This window comes from Asterias amurensis, chromosome 18 (assembly GCF_032118995.1).
Source record: "Asterias amurensis chromosome 18, ASM3211899v1".
Taxonomy (NCBI): domain Eukaryota; kingdom Metazoa; phylum Echinodermata; class Asteroidea; order Forcipulatida; family Asteriidae; genus Asterias; species Asterias amurensis.
This window is the reverse complement of record NC_092665.1, coordinates 13,443,347-13,461,012: the sequence shown is the minus strand read 5'-3', so window position 1 is coordinate 13,461,012 and position 17,666 is coordinate 13,443,347. Positions and strand designations below refer to the sequence as shown.

Below are 17,666 nucleotides of genomic sequence, written 5' to 3'. Positions count from 1 at the left end.
AAGTTTAAAGATGGCGGAACATCCGGCGGCGCTGTGCGCGAGACTACTGCGGTTTTATGAGACTTGAAATGCCAATTTTACCACTTTCTAAGAAGTTTTTTTCTTTTTTGCTCGTGTATTTCAGTGTATAAAATATCATGAATTTTTCGGAACCTTTCAAACAGAGTAGTCACCTCTGCAAATTCTCTCCAAATGGACTGTACATGGTAAGCATCACGTTGTATTTTTAATTGCAAATTTTGTAAACATACAATACAATACATATGATTTCGCCCCAACCATTCAGTTGTGCACAACCTGAGCTTGTTAGTAGTTTTATACGACCATAGAGGACACGACCCTTTTCGAAGCGCCTTCGTCATTGAAGTTAATTAATTAAAGGGCAGATAAATTAGTGGCGACGTGCGGAAAATTATGCGACTTGAAATTTTAGGCAATTTAATTTAACAAACAAAAATCAAGCAAATATTTACAAACAAAATAATAAAATAAAGTACAATTATAATTATGAAAGTTAAAAATAATTGTTAATTATTAAAGTTAAACACCTATTTTAAAAGTTTAAAAAATTTGTTAATTATTAATTTAATCACCTATTTTAAATTATTTCAAATAAGTAAATATCAATCCTTTTTTCTTTACTCCAATAAAAATAAAGTAAAGTATTTTCGTTTTAAGAAGGGCTTGAAATCGAAGACAAACATTTTACAGACAACTATTTTAAAAGTAAAGTACTAGGTAAAGTAGGCCTACAAGATTTTATGGAATTTTATACAATTATTAGACCAAGTGACTGGGGTACTAAATTCCTTTTTTTCGAAATTTTGACATTATCGGTCAATGTCAAAATTTCGTAAAAAGGAATCTAGCTCCCCAGTCACTGGGTCTATACAATTATAATATAAGCCTACTTCAATTTGAAAACAAGTTAATAAAGTAAATACATGTAACCATCTTGATTCCTTATCCTATCAATCACCCCAGCGAGAAAAGTAGGAGCTTTTGTCTTGGTGGTGAGTCTGTCGGTTGTCGATTTGTGAGGGGGCGACTTTTTAGTGGGCGACTTTGCCGAGGGGAAAGTTGACTGGTTTCCAGGGCCCAATTTCATGGAGCTGCTTTTAAAAGCACAAAAATTAGCTCAACACAAACAAAACACATCACCAGAATAAGGTTACCAGCCAAAGTACCATTGTCACATATATACAATTTGTGACTAGTATATTGCTTTAAATTTTTGCTAAGCAGAAAGGTGTCTTACGCGTAATTCTCTGCTTGAGCCGCTCTATAGAGTTGGGCCGTAATCACAGACTTTTCAAGATACCATTCATAGTTGTTTATTACTTAATCATCCTAACAGGCAAATACTCTACAGTATCGGCTGATTGTACGAGATGTCCATTCCCTTCAAATCTTGCAGTTGTACACATGCCTGGACACTATCCAGCAGATGGAGGTAACTTTTCAATCTTAATCAGAGTCAAGTCATCTTAATGTTGTTGTTTTTTTTTAGCCCTCTTTACACAAGATAAATTAAAGGAACACGTTGCCTTGGATCGGTCGAGTTGGTCTTTGTAAAGCGTGTGTAACCGTTTGTTATGAAATGCACATGGGTAAAAAGATTTTGTAAAAGTAGAATACAATGATCCACACAAACATGCCTCGGAATTGCACGGTTTTCTTTTTACCTCATCGACTAACACGGTCGGCCATTTATGGGAGTCAAAATTTTGACTCCCATAAATGGCCGACAGTGTTGGTTCGCGCAGTAAAAGGCAAACCTCGCAATTTCGAGGCAAACTTGTGTGGATCATTGTATTCTACTTTTAAAACATCTTTCCAACCATATGCATTATATAAAAAACGGTTACAAACGCTTTTGTTTTGACCAACTCGTCCGATCCAAGGCAACGTGTTCCTTTAAGCTAGGGACCCTAGTTAAATTTTAGGATAGTAAATCATTTTACAAAATGAACCTCATGTGAAAGGAAAACAACCTGTCCAAGGTCCCTTGTTTAGATGTTGTTGATTTGACTCTGACTTTTACGGATGTGTGACAGTATACAATTGCAGCTATTAATCTTTATGAGTGCAACAGTGAGAATATTTTCATCATCATCTTGCAGACTGTTCTGAAACCCGAGTCCTGGTTGAAGTGCAAACAAGCTGATACAGATCAAAGATGCGTATGTGCAGGTAGTCGTTTTATTATTTTATTCTGATGCTTCCACCCTCTAGTGGTCATCTGACTCTGCCTTCATCCTGTGCGGAATGTTCAAGAGGGGCATCGTTCAGGTGTGGTCGTTGGAACAGCCAGAATGGACGTGTAAAATTGACGAAGGCTCGGCGGGTTTGACTGCCGTGCGATGGAGTCCCGATGGACGACACATACTGACTACGGCAGAGTTCAACCTAAGAATCACCGTGTGGTCGTTAGTCACCAAGTCTGTATCGTACATCAAGTACCCTAAAGAAGCTAAACAGTGTAAGTTTTAGGAAGTTCAGGTGAGGTTTGCGGTAGCACCATGTCTACCGGTATATCTCTTTTAAGTAGTGTTGGTTCTGAAAAGAACCAGTGGTTGACAACTCAACGTTTCAATCAGTATGCTCTGATTGTCTTCAGGAGAAAGAAGACGGCAAAAATTTTGATTTTATCCCTAACCCTGGCATGGTACATGAGCGGTCAGGCCGGCGCACCAGACTCAAGCTCTGATGTTTCTGGTCAGCAGAGTGTCGGTTCGAGTCCTGGTCTTGACACTTGTGTACTTAAAAGCAAGACACTTACCATTATTTCTTCTTCCTTTAGATGGAAAGTAAAGCGATTGGTCTTGTGTAATTTTGGAATGCTGGTAAAAGAACCCAGTTACACTTTTCTTTAAGGGAAGGGGTTTGCTCCGTTGTTTCTGTCAGTTGCTGCTGAAACTAGTGCAGCACTTGTAAACCCTTACGAAGTTTTACACAAATAAACACTTTCAGATCCCTTCAAATAAAGAGCTATGTAACCCAGAACACTTAATACTGGAAAAGTAGTATCTGATCGAGCACCATTGTTCTCCCTGTATAAACTGGTTTTAGATGTGGAGGTTTCGGAGATGTTAATGAAACATAAATACTTTTGTTTTATTAAAGCAATGCATTTTAGTAAAGATGGGAAGTATTTGGCGCTGGCGGAGAGGAGAGACTGCAAAGACTTCATAAGTGTCTTTGCTTGTAATACGTGGCAGTTGGTTAAGGTGAGCCAAGCTCAAAATGTACTGAATCAGGGAAAACTTTCATAAAGGGTGTCATGGCGGAGTGGTTTAGAACGTCAAATTCAAGTTCAGGTGGTTAACAGCCAAGTCACACAGGCCCCGACAATGAGAACAAACATGAGAATGATAAAAATGCATGTCCTTGATTGGTTGAAATGTTTCACGCAGAATAGGCCCACGCTCATTCAACCAATGGAGGGCGTGCATTTTTATTTTTCTCGTTTTTAGTTCTTGTTATTGGAGCCTGTGTGACCAGGACTTAAGTCATCCCAGTGTGGATTTGAATCTGGGTTATGACACTTAAGCAACATGCTTTCCTATAATTACTTCTCTTCACCAAAGGGTATAAATGAGTACCTGCGAGGGTAGAGGTTAATATTGTGTTTGAAAAAGCAACTGGAGCGCCACGGCAGACCAGGGCTGTATGTACTCCCCAGGGAGCTGAGAGAGATCACATGAATGTTATCGACGAATAACCATTAATGTAAATTGCATTGATGTGGTTATTGTGAAATGCGCTATAAGAACTAGTTATTATGAACATTTTCATTTTAAACTATGGTTTTCAATATGCACAACTTTGCTGATGACTCTGAAAATTTGTTGGATGTGTTTTTGTTTTTGGCAGCATTTTGAAACGGATACTCGAGATATGGCTGGTCTGGAATGGTCTCCTGATGGCAGTGTACTCTGTGTATGGGATTCTCTGCTAGAGGTAAGGCTCTATCATCAATTCAAATACAACAGTTTATTTATTGTGATATTTTCATTTTTAACCATCCTACTGTTTGTAACATTTCCCAGGAAGTTGATCAACCAATTAATGGACTGCACATAGCGTCATTGACCTCCATATCCTACTGTTTTTATAATTTCCAAGGAACTTTATCAACCAATAAATGGATTGTACATAGCGTCATCGACCGACATATTTGATGACAAACAGTGGCAAAGTGCACGTGTGTACGCGCTGCGCACAACTCTCGGCCAATGATAGCCTTTCACCCATGCACGTTTCATCAAAGAGGGTGGTCAAAGACATCATGCACAATCCATCTATTAAAGCCACTCAACTGTACGGGTTGTGTATGGTGGAAAAACTGTTTGTTACGATAAGCTATTTTTTATGGTTTTCATTTTCTCACAGTACAATGTCTTGCTTTACTCTGTGGATGGGCGTTGCCTAGCGACCTTCAAGGCTTATGAATATGCATTAGGTATCAAGTCTATTGCCTGGTCACCAAGTAGCCAGTTTCTTGCCATCGGAAGCTTTGATCAAAAGGTGAGTAGTCCAATGTCACAAACGTTGTCATCAGTCAGGCTTCGAAAACAGCCATGTGACGTCAAAATTCATAGCGCATTCGCATTTGCATTCGCCAGAAGTATGAACCGAGCCTCAGTTGAAGAAAGAAATGACCTTGATTTTCCTCATTTGTAGATCCGTGTGTTGAATCATGTGACTTGGAAGAGAGTTGTAGAGCATCCTCATCCCACCACAGTTGACAGCAGCTCAGTGGTGAGTATTTGGAGTGAATCCTTTTGATAAAAAATAAAATAAAAAAATATTTACAATCTTTATAGAGTGCTTAAGTCCTATGTTTCAAAGCGCTATAGCCAAATCAAACTAATCAGATTGACAAAACAGACAGGTTTAAGTAATGATTTAAAGGTAACCAATGAAGTTGCTTCTTGAATGTTGTTGGGTAGATTGTTCCGGAGTGAAGTGTTGGAGCAATGACCGGAAAAGCACGAACGCCATAGCTTGTCGTGGTGCGGTGTCCCTGGGAAAGCTGGAAATGAGCGATGGAAGAAGAGCGAAGGTGTATACATGTATACTGGGTCTTAAATAGTGACAAGTTTCTTGAGAAATGTCTCAATCTGAAATGGCTGTTTACATGATCATTATTGATTGCTTTGTGCTTGTGTCGGGCTAGCTAACATTGAACTGGGACGGGGGGCCCAGCGAGATATGGAAGGGATTGTAGAGACAGTTTGAATTCTATATTTTCTGAGCAGCAGGTTCTGCAACATCAGGGCCCAATTTCATAGAGCTGCTAAGCAAGAAAATTTGCTTAGCATGAAATATATTTCTTCATAAAAACAGGATTACCAACCATATTTCCATTTGTTGCATATTGCTTGTTACTGGTGTTTAGCTGTCGTTTGCTTATCATGAAACTCACGTGGAAATTTGGTAGGTAATCCTGTTTTTATCAAGGAAGAAATTTCATGCTAAGCAAATTTTTGTGCTTAGCAGCTCTATGAAATTGGGCCCTGTTGAATCCAAGCCTTGTGTAAAATCCTGTCCCATGCATGTTCACAATGTGAATAGATGTGTCTACAAGTAACATAATGGCAGGGTGTTATTTGAAAACAATCTCAGGTAATCTACAAAGAAGTTGAGAAGAGACCCCAGCTCGTTAGAGAAAGTGGACGGGGAGTCAGTAGCCAGGCCAACTGGAGGCCAGACACTAGTATGTTCAGCGTACAAAGTAAATGTAAGTTGGAGGAGACAATCCAAGAAATGGTCGCTATTTAACAGCAGCAGCATTGCTTTCAATTACATAACACCCAAGTAGATCCCTGTCAACTGTATGCTTACAAAAAGTAGCTAAGTGCAACAAAATTATGCTTACCAGAATAAGTACTTGGCCAAAATACCATGTCACATATACCATCTGTGACTGGTACCTTTTTTTTTTTGCTTTAACAGTAAATTGCAAGTAATATCTGCCGCTTAAACTGCTCTTGTGTCGGCCATCTTTAAGGGCAAATTTAAGTCACTTATTGACCGATGCATTATGCGTAAATGCCACGTGAACACATAGGAGTTTTCCAAGTTTCTGGCATGATTGATTGATGATTCACTTGGCTGCGTAGAAAATTGTTGAGCACTTTGGAAGTATCTATGGGAACTATCTATTATCCACTAAGCGATAGTAGTAGTCCCGGCCAATTTCCTACCTTCCCCCAGGTAGTAAACAAAGAGCAGGACAGTTCTTTTCTGTGCTGAGTATACCGAGTTCCAAAAAACCTACTCTGAGATAGAGAAGTCTCCCAAATTCCAAAAATATACTCCTCGGTAGTAGCAAAGTCTCCTGAATGCCGAAAAATTGACACCGCTGTAATAGAATATACAGCAAGACAAGTTCTCAAAGAACATAATCTACCCAAGAAGAAAATTTACACATGATGTTACCGCAAACCAAATATACATATCTAGTCTATGAAACGTTATAAATTTGGTCCATTTATATCACCCAGAAACTTGCTCTGGTTCAGCACTCTTACCTCCTGAGCTTACCGTCTCAATCTTACCCCAATTTTCACAGATGAGGTTCTGACTGATGGGTCAATTCAAATCCCAGTGGTCAAGCCAGACCCGGATAAAGCCAACCCTAAAGTTGGAGTCGGTCAACTCTCATTCAGTCCTGATAACAGATACATGGCCTCGAAGAACGGTAAGTCCCATAGGAAATCTCTACCTCCTAAAGCCATTGGACCCTTTCAGTACAGAAAAAAAAAAAAATTATTTACAAATAACTTACAGGGTTTACAGAAGGTAATGGTGAAAGACTTCACTTGAAATATTAGTCCATGAAATGCTTTACTTTTTGAGAAAAACGGTAAAACAATATAAATTCTCGTTAGCGAGAATTACGGATTTGTTATAAACACATGTCATGACACGGCGAAACGCGCGAAAACAGGAGCGGGTTTTCCCGTTATTTTCTGCGGACTCCGATGTCCGATTGAGCCTAAATTTCCACATGTTTGTTATTTTATATATAAGTTGTGATACACAAAGTGTGGGACTTGGACAATACTGTTTACCGAAAGTGTATAATGGCTTTAAAACATTCAGTTTCATTCAATCATTCGTTCATTTGTATTTGTTTATTCATGGGAAGGTATACGTTTGGTAACCACCCTTAAAACTTATGGAAATCAAAACTTACAATAGATGTTAAATAAAAACTTACCTGGTTTTAGAACAGCTTCAGCAGCTTTCTTTGGATTGTATAAAGTATTTTGAGAGTCATCTTACTTTGAAGTAGATGTGGTGATGGAAAAAACCACAAGTTTTTGTTTTGCTAGTTTTGATATCGATAATGTTCTTTTATGTTTATAGATAACATGCCTAATGCACTGTGGATATGGGACGTACAGAAACTAAGCCAAGCTGTGCTCTTACTCCAAGTCAATTCAATCAGATGTAAGTATTAATAATAATATTACTTTACATTTATCCCGTGCTTAATACTTTTGTTTCTAAGCCTTACAGTATTTATCCTGCAGATCTACGTTTTGAAGTATTAAACCTTACATAGTACGAGGTATGGTTTTACATGGTGTTATGGTGCAATATGCAGCCAGTCAAACCAGGAACACCGGGGCAAACCCCTTCTGTTTAAGATAATATGTGAACAGGGTTCATTTATGGCAATATACAACACACGGGACCTACGGCTTAACGTCCCATCCAAAAGACACAGCAATATTATGGTTAATTGTCATGACCAAGCCTCAAAGCCACACTCTGTTGATTAGAAACATCAGCGCTACGAGTCTGATGCTCTTAACCACATCGGCAATGTGCATGCTTCAGGGGCCCAATTTCATAGAGCTGCTTAACCAAAAAATAGTGCTTAGCAGTTTCCTGCTTAGCAGAATTGAGCAGGATAGCAGTCACAAATTGTACTTGTGACATGGTAGTTTGGCCGGTAACCTTACTCTGGTAAGCATAATTTTGTTATGCTCAGCTACTTTTTGTGTTTCAGCAGCTTTATGAAAATGGATCCAGACCGTTTTGAAATGAAATCCATTACATTCTGCATTCTGTTAAACCACTGACTGTGTCTTGCTTTTGTTTATGTTTGTATTAGGTATACAATGGGACCCACATAAATCCAGGCTTGCAATATGTACAGGCAATAATAAACTGTACATGTGGTCTCCGGCTGGATGTGTATCGGTTGAAGTACCTGCTGAGGGTAAGTTAAAAAGAAATGGGTTGACAAGGGGACTTTGGAGATGCTGGCGGCAGCAGACATAACGGTCCTTTTTTGTGGCTCTTTGTGCACGTAGTTCCAAGCACGCGCAGTACTGTGAAAAAGGACCATTTAAAGTCCCCCATTGCTCGTTTGTGGTCAAACCAGAACCTTCCCTCCAACCCAAACCCCCTTTGTCTTTAAATTCACTGTTGAACCCTGGCAGGCCTGTATGCTTTGTTTTTGAAAGGGCAAGGGCACCAATGCATTTTCTCCTTGGTAATAGGTTATGTTGAATGTAATCCTAAATATCTCCTTGATTGTTGTATGAAATCTCCCGGTTTGCAAGAGGCAAATGTTGGCAGCTCTGCATTTGGCTGTTTTTTTTTCACAGCTCAGTATTATTAATATTTTTGTTTATTAAACAGCTACTTTCCAAGTGAACTGGTTGCAGTGGCATCCCGATGGTAACGCAATACTCCTCATGAGTAAAGATCAAGTGTGTGTATCCTTCTTGAACGACGAGGCATCGTAAGGGTGTAGAATCTTCACCCACGATGTGCTGTGCAGGAGCCACCGAGGGCACTCTTTACTGATTCTCCACTTCGGTGTTTCAGGGAAATCTGTCTCCTGGAGATTCTGCCCCCCAAATGGGAAATTAACAATGGCTGGTGGAGGATTCAAAAGAGGGCAGTATCGGAAGAAGTTTGAACAGTTCGCTGCATGGGGTGACAGAATCTCCTGCCACACCAGGCCTGCTTCTATCAACGTCACATGTGGCTACTGTCCGCCCTGCTTGCCAATGCCACTTTGGGAGTCAAACTGAGCGTAAAGATTACGGTTAACAAGTAAACGCTGCATGGCCTAAAATGTATAAAACACAGGGACGTCAACTGTCAAAAGGGTGCTTCTAAGATTGTCGCGATGGTGACGCCAGGTGAGTTGGGTCATGACAGTTTTTGCAGTTGCTCTGGCAGTACCCACAAAATGGAACTCTGCGGCACAAACAACAGACATGGAACTTGTAATTATAAAAAGAGGAAACTGCCTCGGACAAACAAATATTGTGGTTACGTTTTAATTTTCATTGGCACAAAATTTCCAAAAAAAAGGGGGAAATCCTTTGATCCGCTGATAAGTTGCATGTCTGATCTGGTACATGTAACTGTGCTGTTGGGTTTATAAGAAAATAATGAAAATAGGGATATTGTATCCAATATTATTTCTGCATGACTAAATGAGGTTTATGTTGCAAGTCGGCATTGTGCATGATATATGAAGATTGTTTTCTACCTTTTGTATTTTTCCTTACCGATGCCTCACAGCAACAAAGTCTTTCACCGTTGTTCCATTTTTAAAAGTTGTTTTGCCTTTGTATAGCAAGTACACCTGCATGTCTACTCATTCCATGCTTCAAAAAGTGCCTTTAGTTTATTTTCAAGAGAAAGATTTATTGATAGTCTGTTGTAGGGTTTGTAGAAATTAAAGGCAGTGGACACTATTGATAATTGTCAAAGATTAGTCTTCACAGTCGGTGTATCTCAACATATGCATAAAACAACTAACCTGTGAAAATTTGAGCTCAATCGGTCGTCGAAGTTGTGAGATAATAATGAAAGAAAAAAACGCCCTTGTCACAAGAAGTTGTGTGCTTTCAGATGCTTAATTTCGAGACCTAAGATTCTAAATCTGAGGTCTTGAAATTAAATTCATGGAAAATCACTTATTTCTCAAAAACTACCTTTCTACAGAGGGAGCAATTTCTCACAATGTTTTATACCATCAACCTCTCCCCATTTGAATACTTATAATCAAGAAAAGTTTTATGCTAACAATTATTTTGAGTAATTACCAATAGTGTACACTGCCTTTAACATACTTTTTACGGTGAAATAATCTATTAACAAACTCAAAACAATGAACTGTACCTGGAGAGTGTCAAGCAAAATAATTGGTCTATTTTATAAAAGCATTGACCCAAATTCAAAAAGCCTTCAAGCACAAAAAAATTGCCAGGCACAGACAAATCTTGCTTATCTAAAACAGGTTATCAGATCAATTTCCATAAAGTTTAACTCATTTTAACTGGTTACCAACTAATTTTGAAAATTATGGCTAAGCAGTGTTTTCTGCTTAACAGCTTTATGAAATTGGCCCTAAAGCCTGGTTCATACTTCTTGCGAATGCGGAACCAATTTTGACGTCACATTTCGCAGGAGTCACATTTGACGTCACATTTCGCAGCAAAGCTCAACTGATGCAATCTATTCGTTGCAAATTTGTGACGTCAAAATTCATATCGCATTCGCAGGAGGTATGAACTGTGTTGGGGTATGTGCTGGGGTTGTATAGGTTAAAGTCTTATTTTACCAATTTGAATAGTCAACAATCTTAAACGATCTTGAAGTTTATAGCATTCTTATGTCTTGAGTGTTTATTGCATTGCATGTTGCTTCACACTCAATCATGAATTTCTTCAAATTTGGCAATAAATTATTTGAAATAATAAACATAACCATATGATTGTCCATGTAAATAGTACATCTATCATACATTATTAAATTTTATTCACAAATTAAAAGTTATTTCAATTGCTTGAACATGAAAACTGTGCAACCTTGTCTTTTTCATTTAATGAATCGTTCAACAGCTCAAGTCTTCCCCAAAAATACCAAGCTTTATTATGAATAATACTATACACTTCAAAGTTAAAATTGCAACACTGAAACAGCAACATTTCAAAAACATCTTTTAAGAAGATTCCAAATCCAATTAAACAAAGCGCTCTACCAGGCATCGTTCAAATGTAACTCACAAAGGGATTATAATCGGAACAGTTCAATAAGTCATAATCCAAAAGCAAACTTGTATCAACAATCAATAACAACATACTCCACTCACTCATGAATTTAGAAAAGACAGAAACTTTTTGTGGAAGGACTTTTGACGTTTGGGGAACTGGAACTGAAGTTGAAACTAAAAGGTGTGGCTGGAGATTCTTCTTGGTCATCTTTGGTTTTATTGACCTCACCTTGACCCCCACCAAAAAGCGATAAAATACCGCCCTCTTGTGGTCTTGATGGGCCGGCTTCCATTGGACTCTCATCAGGCTGTTTGAAGAATGGTTGTAAGAACTGAGAGCTAAAGCTGTCTGCCGAGGACCGCGCAGCACTTGGACGTGATATCTCAGATACGTCATCCTAAAATTTGAAATAAAATTTTTGATTCTTAAAGTCTCTGGAAACCGTTGGTAATTGTCAAAGACCAGTATTCTCACTTGGTGTATCCAAAGATATGCATAAAAAAAAGAATCTGTGAAAACTTGGACTTGATTGGTCATTGAAGTTGCAAGAGAATAATGAAAGAAAAAATACCGTTGTTGCACAATACCCTTGTTGCCTTTATAGATGCCTCAAAAAGGCTTTAGGCATGAACTCTAATATTTGAGTGAGAAATTACCTCTTTCTCAAAAACTAAGTTCATTCAGAGGTAGCTGTTTCTCACAATGTTTCATACTATCAACAGCTCTCCATTGCTCGTTACCAAATAAGTTTTGATGCTAACAAGTATTTTGAGTAGTAGCCAATAGTGTCCAGTGCCTTTAAGACTGTTTGATGAGTTGTGTTTTGTGGACTTTGCTGGATAAAAGATGGCTCTACTTACGTTTTCATCTTCTCCGCTGAACATCGGTCTGCAGGAGAATGTGAAACCTGGTGACTTGGTCATCTCATTGAGGTTCTGGAAGTGAGCCTCCAAGTCGAAGGGGCTCATAGGAGGCTGAAAGGCTCTGGCGGCTACTTCACTTGGGTCTTCAGCATGGGGATCCTCCTCGATGGGGGTTTGTGGAGGATTCTCCACAGTGTCTGTCGCAAGATAATGGCAGGAATTTAAAAGTCTATTCCATTTTTTTATTTTGTCTGTAATTGCTTTGGGCTACTTGGCTGCGCTGGAATTGCTATAAGCAGAAATCCACTTTTACCCATAACATTTTATGTGTCATTTGAGCTTGGAATTGGTCTACCTGATCAAAAACAGTGTTTTTGTCAAGTAGTTCTGAACAAGGGAGATATTTTAGGGAACAAGTTTCCCTATTAAGGGAGATTATCAGCCCTTGACAGCCCATCTTAAAAAGGCAACCCGCACTTACCACTGCTTCCCACTGAAATCTCCTGGCATTCTTCCATCATTTCCTTGTCACCCTGTTGATCCACCAACAACTCACTCTCTACGTGTCCTTTTGCTAGTTCATCTCCTCTGATCTGACTGGTGTGACTGCTCACTTGCTTTGCTTGCTGACTCTCTTGCTCTCTTGGTACCTCAACCCCTTTGCGAGTAGGGACTGCTTGGCGTGGTGGTACTCGACCATCTGGTTGAGTTGCAATTGCTAATGGCAACTTTGGTTGAGGCTGTCTCTGGTTTGGGGGAAAAAACAAGAAAACAATGGCAGAGATGATCAGTTTGATCTGAATTAAGACTTTTTATGTCTTTTCTTTACTTTTATCTAAATTCAGACTTTTTATGTCAGCATGCATGGTGAAGAAAATCAGACGTTATTTTCCTACATATAAAGAAATTCCTGCTCTTCGATCTACATGTCTTGTGCTGAAGACACTTTTCATAAAAGCTCTGTCAAATCTAAGCCCAAGGGTGGAAATACCATATGCCATCCTTTTTAACAAACCTTCCGAAATTTTTCAGCAGTGCAAGTCAACTGCATTCCATCCAAATTTCAAATTCGAAATCTGTTTCTCTGAAAATTTTAAGTGAAGTTGAGAACTCTAAAGCATTAAAAACAGAGCAGAGTTTTAATTAAACCTGTTTTTTGAGTGGAGATTCTGAGGGCATTTTGAGTGTAAACAGCTGTGGTGCATAGCTCGGTGTTGAGCAGCTGAAGTTGCTGGTGCTAACTGGAGTTTGTCTTGGTGAAGCCATGATTGGCATCTGCAGGTAAGGTGGATGGCGTGTGGATTGCTGCTGCGGGCTTGCTGCTGCAGTTGAACGAGAAGGAGCATGTCCAATGAGTGGGCTCTGGAAATACTGGGACTGGGTGGTCCTGGCTGTAGCTGGCTGCTGCAGGGGTGACTGTGGGATCCGTTGAGGTGGAGAGAGCAGGTGTTCAGGTTGCTGCTGACCGTGTTGCTGCGGCTGCAGTAGTTTCTGTTGATTCTGCTGCTGCTGTTCCTTCAGTTGCTGGAGCTGTTTTTGTTGGAACAGCTGCTGCTGCTTCTGTCTGAAAGGCATGAATTAAAGAAACAAATTGATTAAGCCCAGACTATACTTCCTACGAATAAAGCCAGTTCATACTTCCTGCGAATGGGAAGCGAATTTTGGCGACGCAAAAATCGGTATGCGCTCCATTTCCCTTTGTGACATAATGAAATTCGCATCGCACGAAGCATTCACATGAATTTTGAACTGGCTTTAGAGTGTAATACAGATTTTGACGCCACAACAAAGTTGCATTAGTTGATCGACTCCTGCAAAACATTCGCTGCAAAAACAGCCCTTTGACATCAAAAAAAAAAAAAAAAAAGCAGTTAAAAAAGTAGCAATATAGTAAAAACCTAGCATTACAAAGATTAATTTTATACAGAATAAAATACACACAAAAATAAGCGTCAATGGACCCAGAGTAAATCAACTCCACCATACTGATAAAAAAAGGAGATAGAATTGAAAAAAAGTAATGAAAAAGTAATTTAATGAAAAAGTAATTTTTAGACTACCTCTCTTGGTCTTCTAGCCGTTTCTTGTCCTCTGCCTCTTTTATTTTTCTCTTGCGCTCTTGCTCTTCCAGCTGTGCCTGCACAAGTTTAATATCATAAAATTCCTTAACACCAACAAACTTATACGTTTCTAGAAGAAAGTTTATAAAATTGGTGAGTCAGTGTTTCTTGATTTTACTGAAATGTTGTATCGCACACCAACATTGTTCTATTCAAAAATGTCATATCTCAGCACAATTGTTTTGTGTGTACAACCAGGCTACTTTATGTGAGATGTGACATTTTGAAATTTTCAATTTGTGTGTACCAGTAGCAAAGTGCAATATTTTAAAAGCAAATAATAAAAAAACGCACTTTACAAAGGTCAAAAAGACACTTGTGGCGCATGGAAAAGGAACTGCTGCTAATTTTTTTTTGCACTTGCAGTACGAAATACACCTGTATAATGGGAGACTATCGAGACCAAGTGGTCCTTTTTTGTGTTTATGAGCGTGCCCGCAAATGCTCAGTATTGCGCACGTAGACCTCCAAAAGTCTCCCATTGATAATATATGGTACCTTTTGAAGTTTGAGTTGGCGCTCTTTCTTTTCTTGGATCTTTCTTTCAGTCTCCCTGATGGCTTGCTGCATCTTCTCATTCTCGTTTCTATTCTGTCTGGTTTCTGCCCAGGCTGTAGCTCTGTTCCACACACAACCCAATCTAAGAAAAACGTCCTTTCGCTTTTGTTTTGGTGTTGTTGATAACATGAAAGTGGATTGCATTGAATATTAAAAAAAAAAAAAAGTCAAGCAAAAAGGGAGCACAAAATTGGTAGGTTTGAAAATAGAATGCTAAAATTAATGCTAAAAAATTATTTTGAGCAATAACCAATAGTGTCCAGTGCTTGTGACTTGGGGTTGAATTTGACTTGTTACTTGAGGTTATTTATCCCAAAGGATACATCTTGATGATCCACTGGTTGCGACTTCTAAACGGCTTCAGGGCTAGAAGTAGAAATGAATTGAGATAAAATCAGTCAAAATGAGAACAAAATAACAAATATTGGAATCAAGACTTACAAGAAAGAGGCCAACTCAGCTCTGTCCCCGATACCGTCAACAGGGCTTTAAACAATCCACTGGACTACTGACTCGAGCAGGGCTAGAATTTCAACTCTGAGAGGGCAAGGCAATTTTATTTTGCAAAGGGCACTTCCATTGGAAAATCTAAAAGTCTATGGGAAAGTTTTGAACGTTAGCAAGGTCAAGACCAGGGGCAAAAAAATGTCATGGGTTTAATATTGATATTTTAAGAGTGTTTATAACTTCCCTTTAAATAATTCTGCAAGAAAAATGAATTTAGAAACAGATAAAAAAAATGAGAGACCAACTTTCAATCTTACAGCTTCTTCTCTTCTCTTGAGTTTCATGGATGGCCGACTCCAGTATCTTGACCTTGCCTTTGGAGTCCTCAAGTCGTTCTTTTGTCTCGGCCAGCTGTTGTTGCCATTTTCTCAGCTTGACTGCTGCTTCTCTCTCTTCATACTTAGCCTTGTATTGTTCCCAGATGGACTCGTAGTGCTGGAGTGCCCGCTCATGTTGGGGTCTTTATTTTCAAAAGTCAATTCACCACAGAAATACCGTTATTTTTATTTGCCAAAAGTCAAATCATTTGTATTGCAATGTGCTTAATGACATTCTAATATTTTCTCATCTCCCTCGCAGAGCAAACAACAACACTTACAATAAAGTTCAAAGATAGGATTCTTTATTTTTTTGAGGGGGCGGGGGCAGGGGATACGGGAAAATAGATAGGCAGGGCCAGAAGATTAAGGTCACTTTTTAAAATTGTCACTCACTTTTGAACTTGCCACTTGTCATGCAACTCCTGTAAGTCTTTCTGTGCCGTCTCCTGGTTCAATACAAGAGCAAGATGATGGCTCTTTAAGCTGTAGCATTGAGAAAACACCATTTAGTTATTCTGGGCTTAACAATATTTGCTTTATAGCAGAAATGAGCAGAGTACTAGTCACAAATTGTACATGTGACATGGTAGTTTGGCTGGTAAACATATTCTGGTAAGCAAAATATCTTTGTGCTAAGCTGCTTTATGAAATTGAGTCCGGGTGAAATGTATTCTGTTTAGTGCATTTATCAAACCTTCTTCAGAAGTTATGGTGTATGAAGAAGCTTTAGAGGAGTAGTTACCAATAGTGTCCACTGCCTTTAAAATCGCACTGAACTCGGGACTGGGAACAGTTGAACTTTCGAACTCTGAAAGTTCCGTTATTATGAGAAAAACAAGTCTCAGTGTCTGTTAATGAGCAACTGCAAAGTACACGCTACCTCTGGTATGTTTCTCTGTTGTGCCGGAACTGTTGGTGACCAGCTTTATTTTCTTCGTTCAGACTTGCTGTGTCTTCTTGTAACGCCTTGAAATTCTTCTTCTCTGTGGCTGCCTCAAAGACTTTAAAAAGCAATTTACATCCAAATTCTTAAAAAACAAAAAAAACCTCCAGCCTCCAGCCAAGGTTTGTCGACCCTTTTCACACACGTGTAGGAGGTCAGGGCTGATGCAGATGAATGATTTCAGTTTGGTTGGGGGTGGGGGTGGGTACCGATACCTGCAATATTTGATCCAGTCCATAATTTGGTCCCTGTGAGTTTGTTTGTTAGTTATAAGTTTGTTTATTATGATTCACGTGCCACATTCAGCAGGGCGTCCCGATCCCCAGCAGACATCCCCCAAATATGTTCCAGTCCGTAGATAGTTTACCATGTTCGTTCATTGACCAAAATGCTCTGCTGTGTTGACTGAGACTGTTAGTGTCAGTACTACTGCTATCATTACAATATTTTCATATCTAATATGATATTCATAATCATACAAAAATTACCTCTTCATGCTCTTTTGAGTCATTGACTTTGTCTTTGCTAAGTTTAGTGAGTAGGCCTACCCTTTAAAAAGTTGAGTTCAAATTTAAATTTCCCTCATTGAATTTGAGCTGAGGTACCGAAAATGACATTAAAATAACAAAAATTATCAGGGTTATTTTCATAATAAAGTTATAGGAACTTCAAATGTAGAACACACACTCATCATAAAGCCATGAAAGCCGGCAAAACAAGAGTTGACATGAAACTTTAACACATTTATAATTATCAACACAAAAACAAGGCCCCACCTGCAGCTTGTTGCTGTTCTTTCTTGATTTCATGCTGCTGCTGTTTATTCTCAATCTCTACAAAAGAAACCGAAGAGTAAAACACTGTGTTACTAGTTGCTAAATCAGTGTGCATGGGTTGGGTTTAGAAATGTTCCAAATAGGAATTTGAATTAAAATGGTTGGGGGGGGGGGTCGGAATTAAGATTGGGGCGGTGGTCACAAAAACAAATCTCACCGACCGTCACTACAATTCAAAACATATTTTTGAGAAGTTGACAAAATGTCAGGTTAAAATTATTACTAACCAAGACTCTGCAGAAGTTTATCCAGGTCAGCTAATCCAGATGCCATCACATTTATGTTTCCTGTTGCCATATATCGCGGTGAACTATAACAAATTTGTGTTTCTTTCTCGCCTAAAAAATGCATTGGCGACGTGTCCGCCGCTCGTGGTGATAATTTTGTGTACTTTTTTTAGGAACTTCTCCGTCGAGGAGACGACTGTTTTGGTTTTGCCCTGATTCATACATAAAACAGCCGTACGACACTTCTCAA

At 39.0% G+C, this 17,666-nt stretch overlaps 2 protein-coding genes across 2 annotated transcripts; one reads left to right on the top strand and one right to left on the bottom strand.

Annotated features, from left to right (window-relative positions):
• The first annotated feature begins 14 nt into the window (after positions 1–14).
• Positions 15–8,803, top strand: LOC139950346 (WD repeat-containing protein WRAP73-like). The gene is made up of 12 exons (XM_071948965.1): positions 15–206; positions 1,358–1,453; positions 2,236–2,482; positions 3,127–3,230; positions 3,877–3,963; positions 4,396–4,530; positions 4,687–4,764; positions 5,632–5,746; positions 6,581–6,709; positions 7,381–7,464; positions 8,135–8,242; positions 8,668–8,803. Exons 1-12 carry the CDS (start codon positions 138–140, stop codon positions 8,772–8,774), a joined length of 1,359 nt encoding a protein of 452 aa, XP_071805066.1. The 5' UTR covers positions 15–137; the 3' UTR covers positions 8,775–8,803.
• Positions 8,794–17,607, bottom strand: LOC139950344 (uncharacterized). The gene is made up of 12 exons (XM_071948963.1): positions 17,417–17,607; positions 17,130–17,186; positions 16,291–16,411; positions 15,804–15,893; positions 15,348–15,550; positions 14,907–14,949; positions 14,524–14,644; positions 13,966–14,042; positions 13,055–13,469; positions 12,387–12,651; positions 11,903–12,102; positions 8,794–11,439 (listed from the first exon to the last, which is right to left on the bottom strand). The coding sequence occupies exons 1-12, from the start codon at positions 17,538–17,540 to the stop codon at positions 11,149–11,151; spliced, it is 2,007 nt and encodes a 668-aa protein (XP_071805064.1). The 5' UTR covers positions 17,541–17,607; the 3' UTR covers positions 8,794–11,148.
• Between the last annotated feature and the right edge of the window lie 59 nt (positions 17,608–17,666).

What these genes read in the sequence shown, in the direction of transcription:
- LOC139950344 (XM_071948963.1), bottom strand. Translation starts at nt 17,540, where the DNA reads ATGCATTTTTTAGGCGAGAAAGAAACACAAATTTGTTATAGTTCACCG. An exon ending in CGGCTAGAAGACCAAGAGAG is followed by an intron (nt 13,470 to 13,965) that starts GTAGTCTAAAAA and finishes CATGCCTTTCAG; the next exon opens with ACAGAAGCAGCAGCAGCTGT. An exon ending in GATTTCAGTGGGAAGCAGTG is followed by an intron (nt 12,103 to 12,386) that starts GTAAGTGCGGGT and finishes ATCTTGCGACAG; the next exon opens with ACACTGTGGAGAATCCTCCA.
- LOC139950346 (XM_071948965.1), top strand. Translation starts at nt 138, where the DNA reads ATGAATTTTTCGGAACCTTTCAAACAGAGTAGTCACCTCTGCAAATTC. An exon ending in CAGTTGACAGCAGCTCAGTG is followed by an intron (nt 4,765 to 5,631) that starts GTGAGTATTTGG and finishes AAACAATCTCAG; the next exon opens with GTAATCTACAAAGAAGTTGA. An exon ending in CCAAGTCAATTCAATCAGAT is followed by an intron (nt 7,465 to 8,134) that starts GTAAGTATTAAT and finishes TGTTTGTATTAG; the next exon opens with GTATACAATGGGACCCACAT.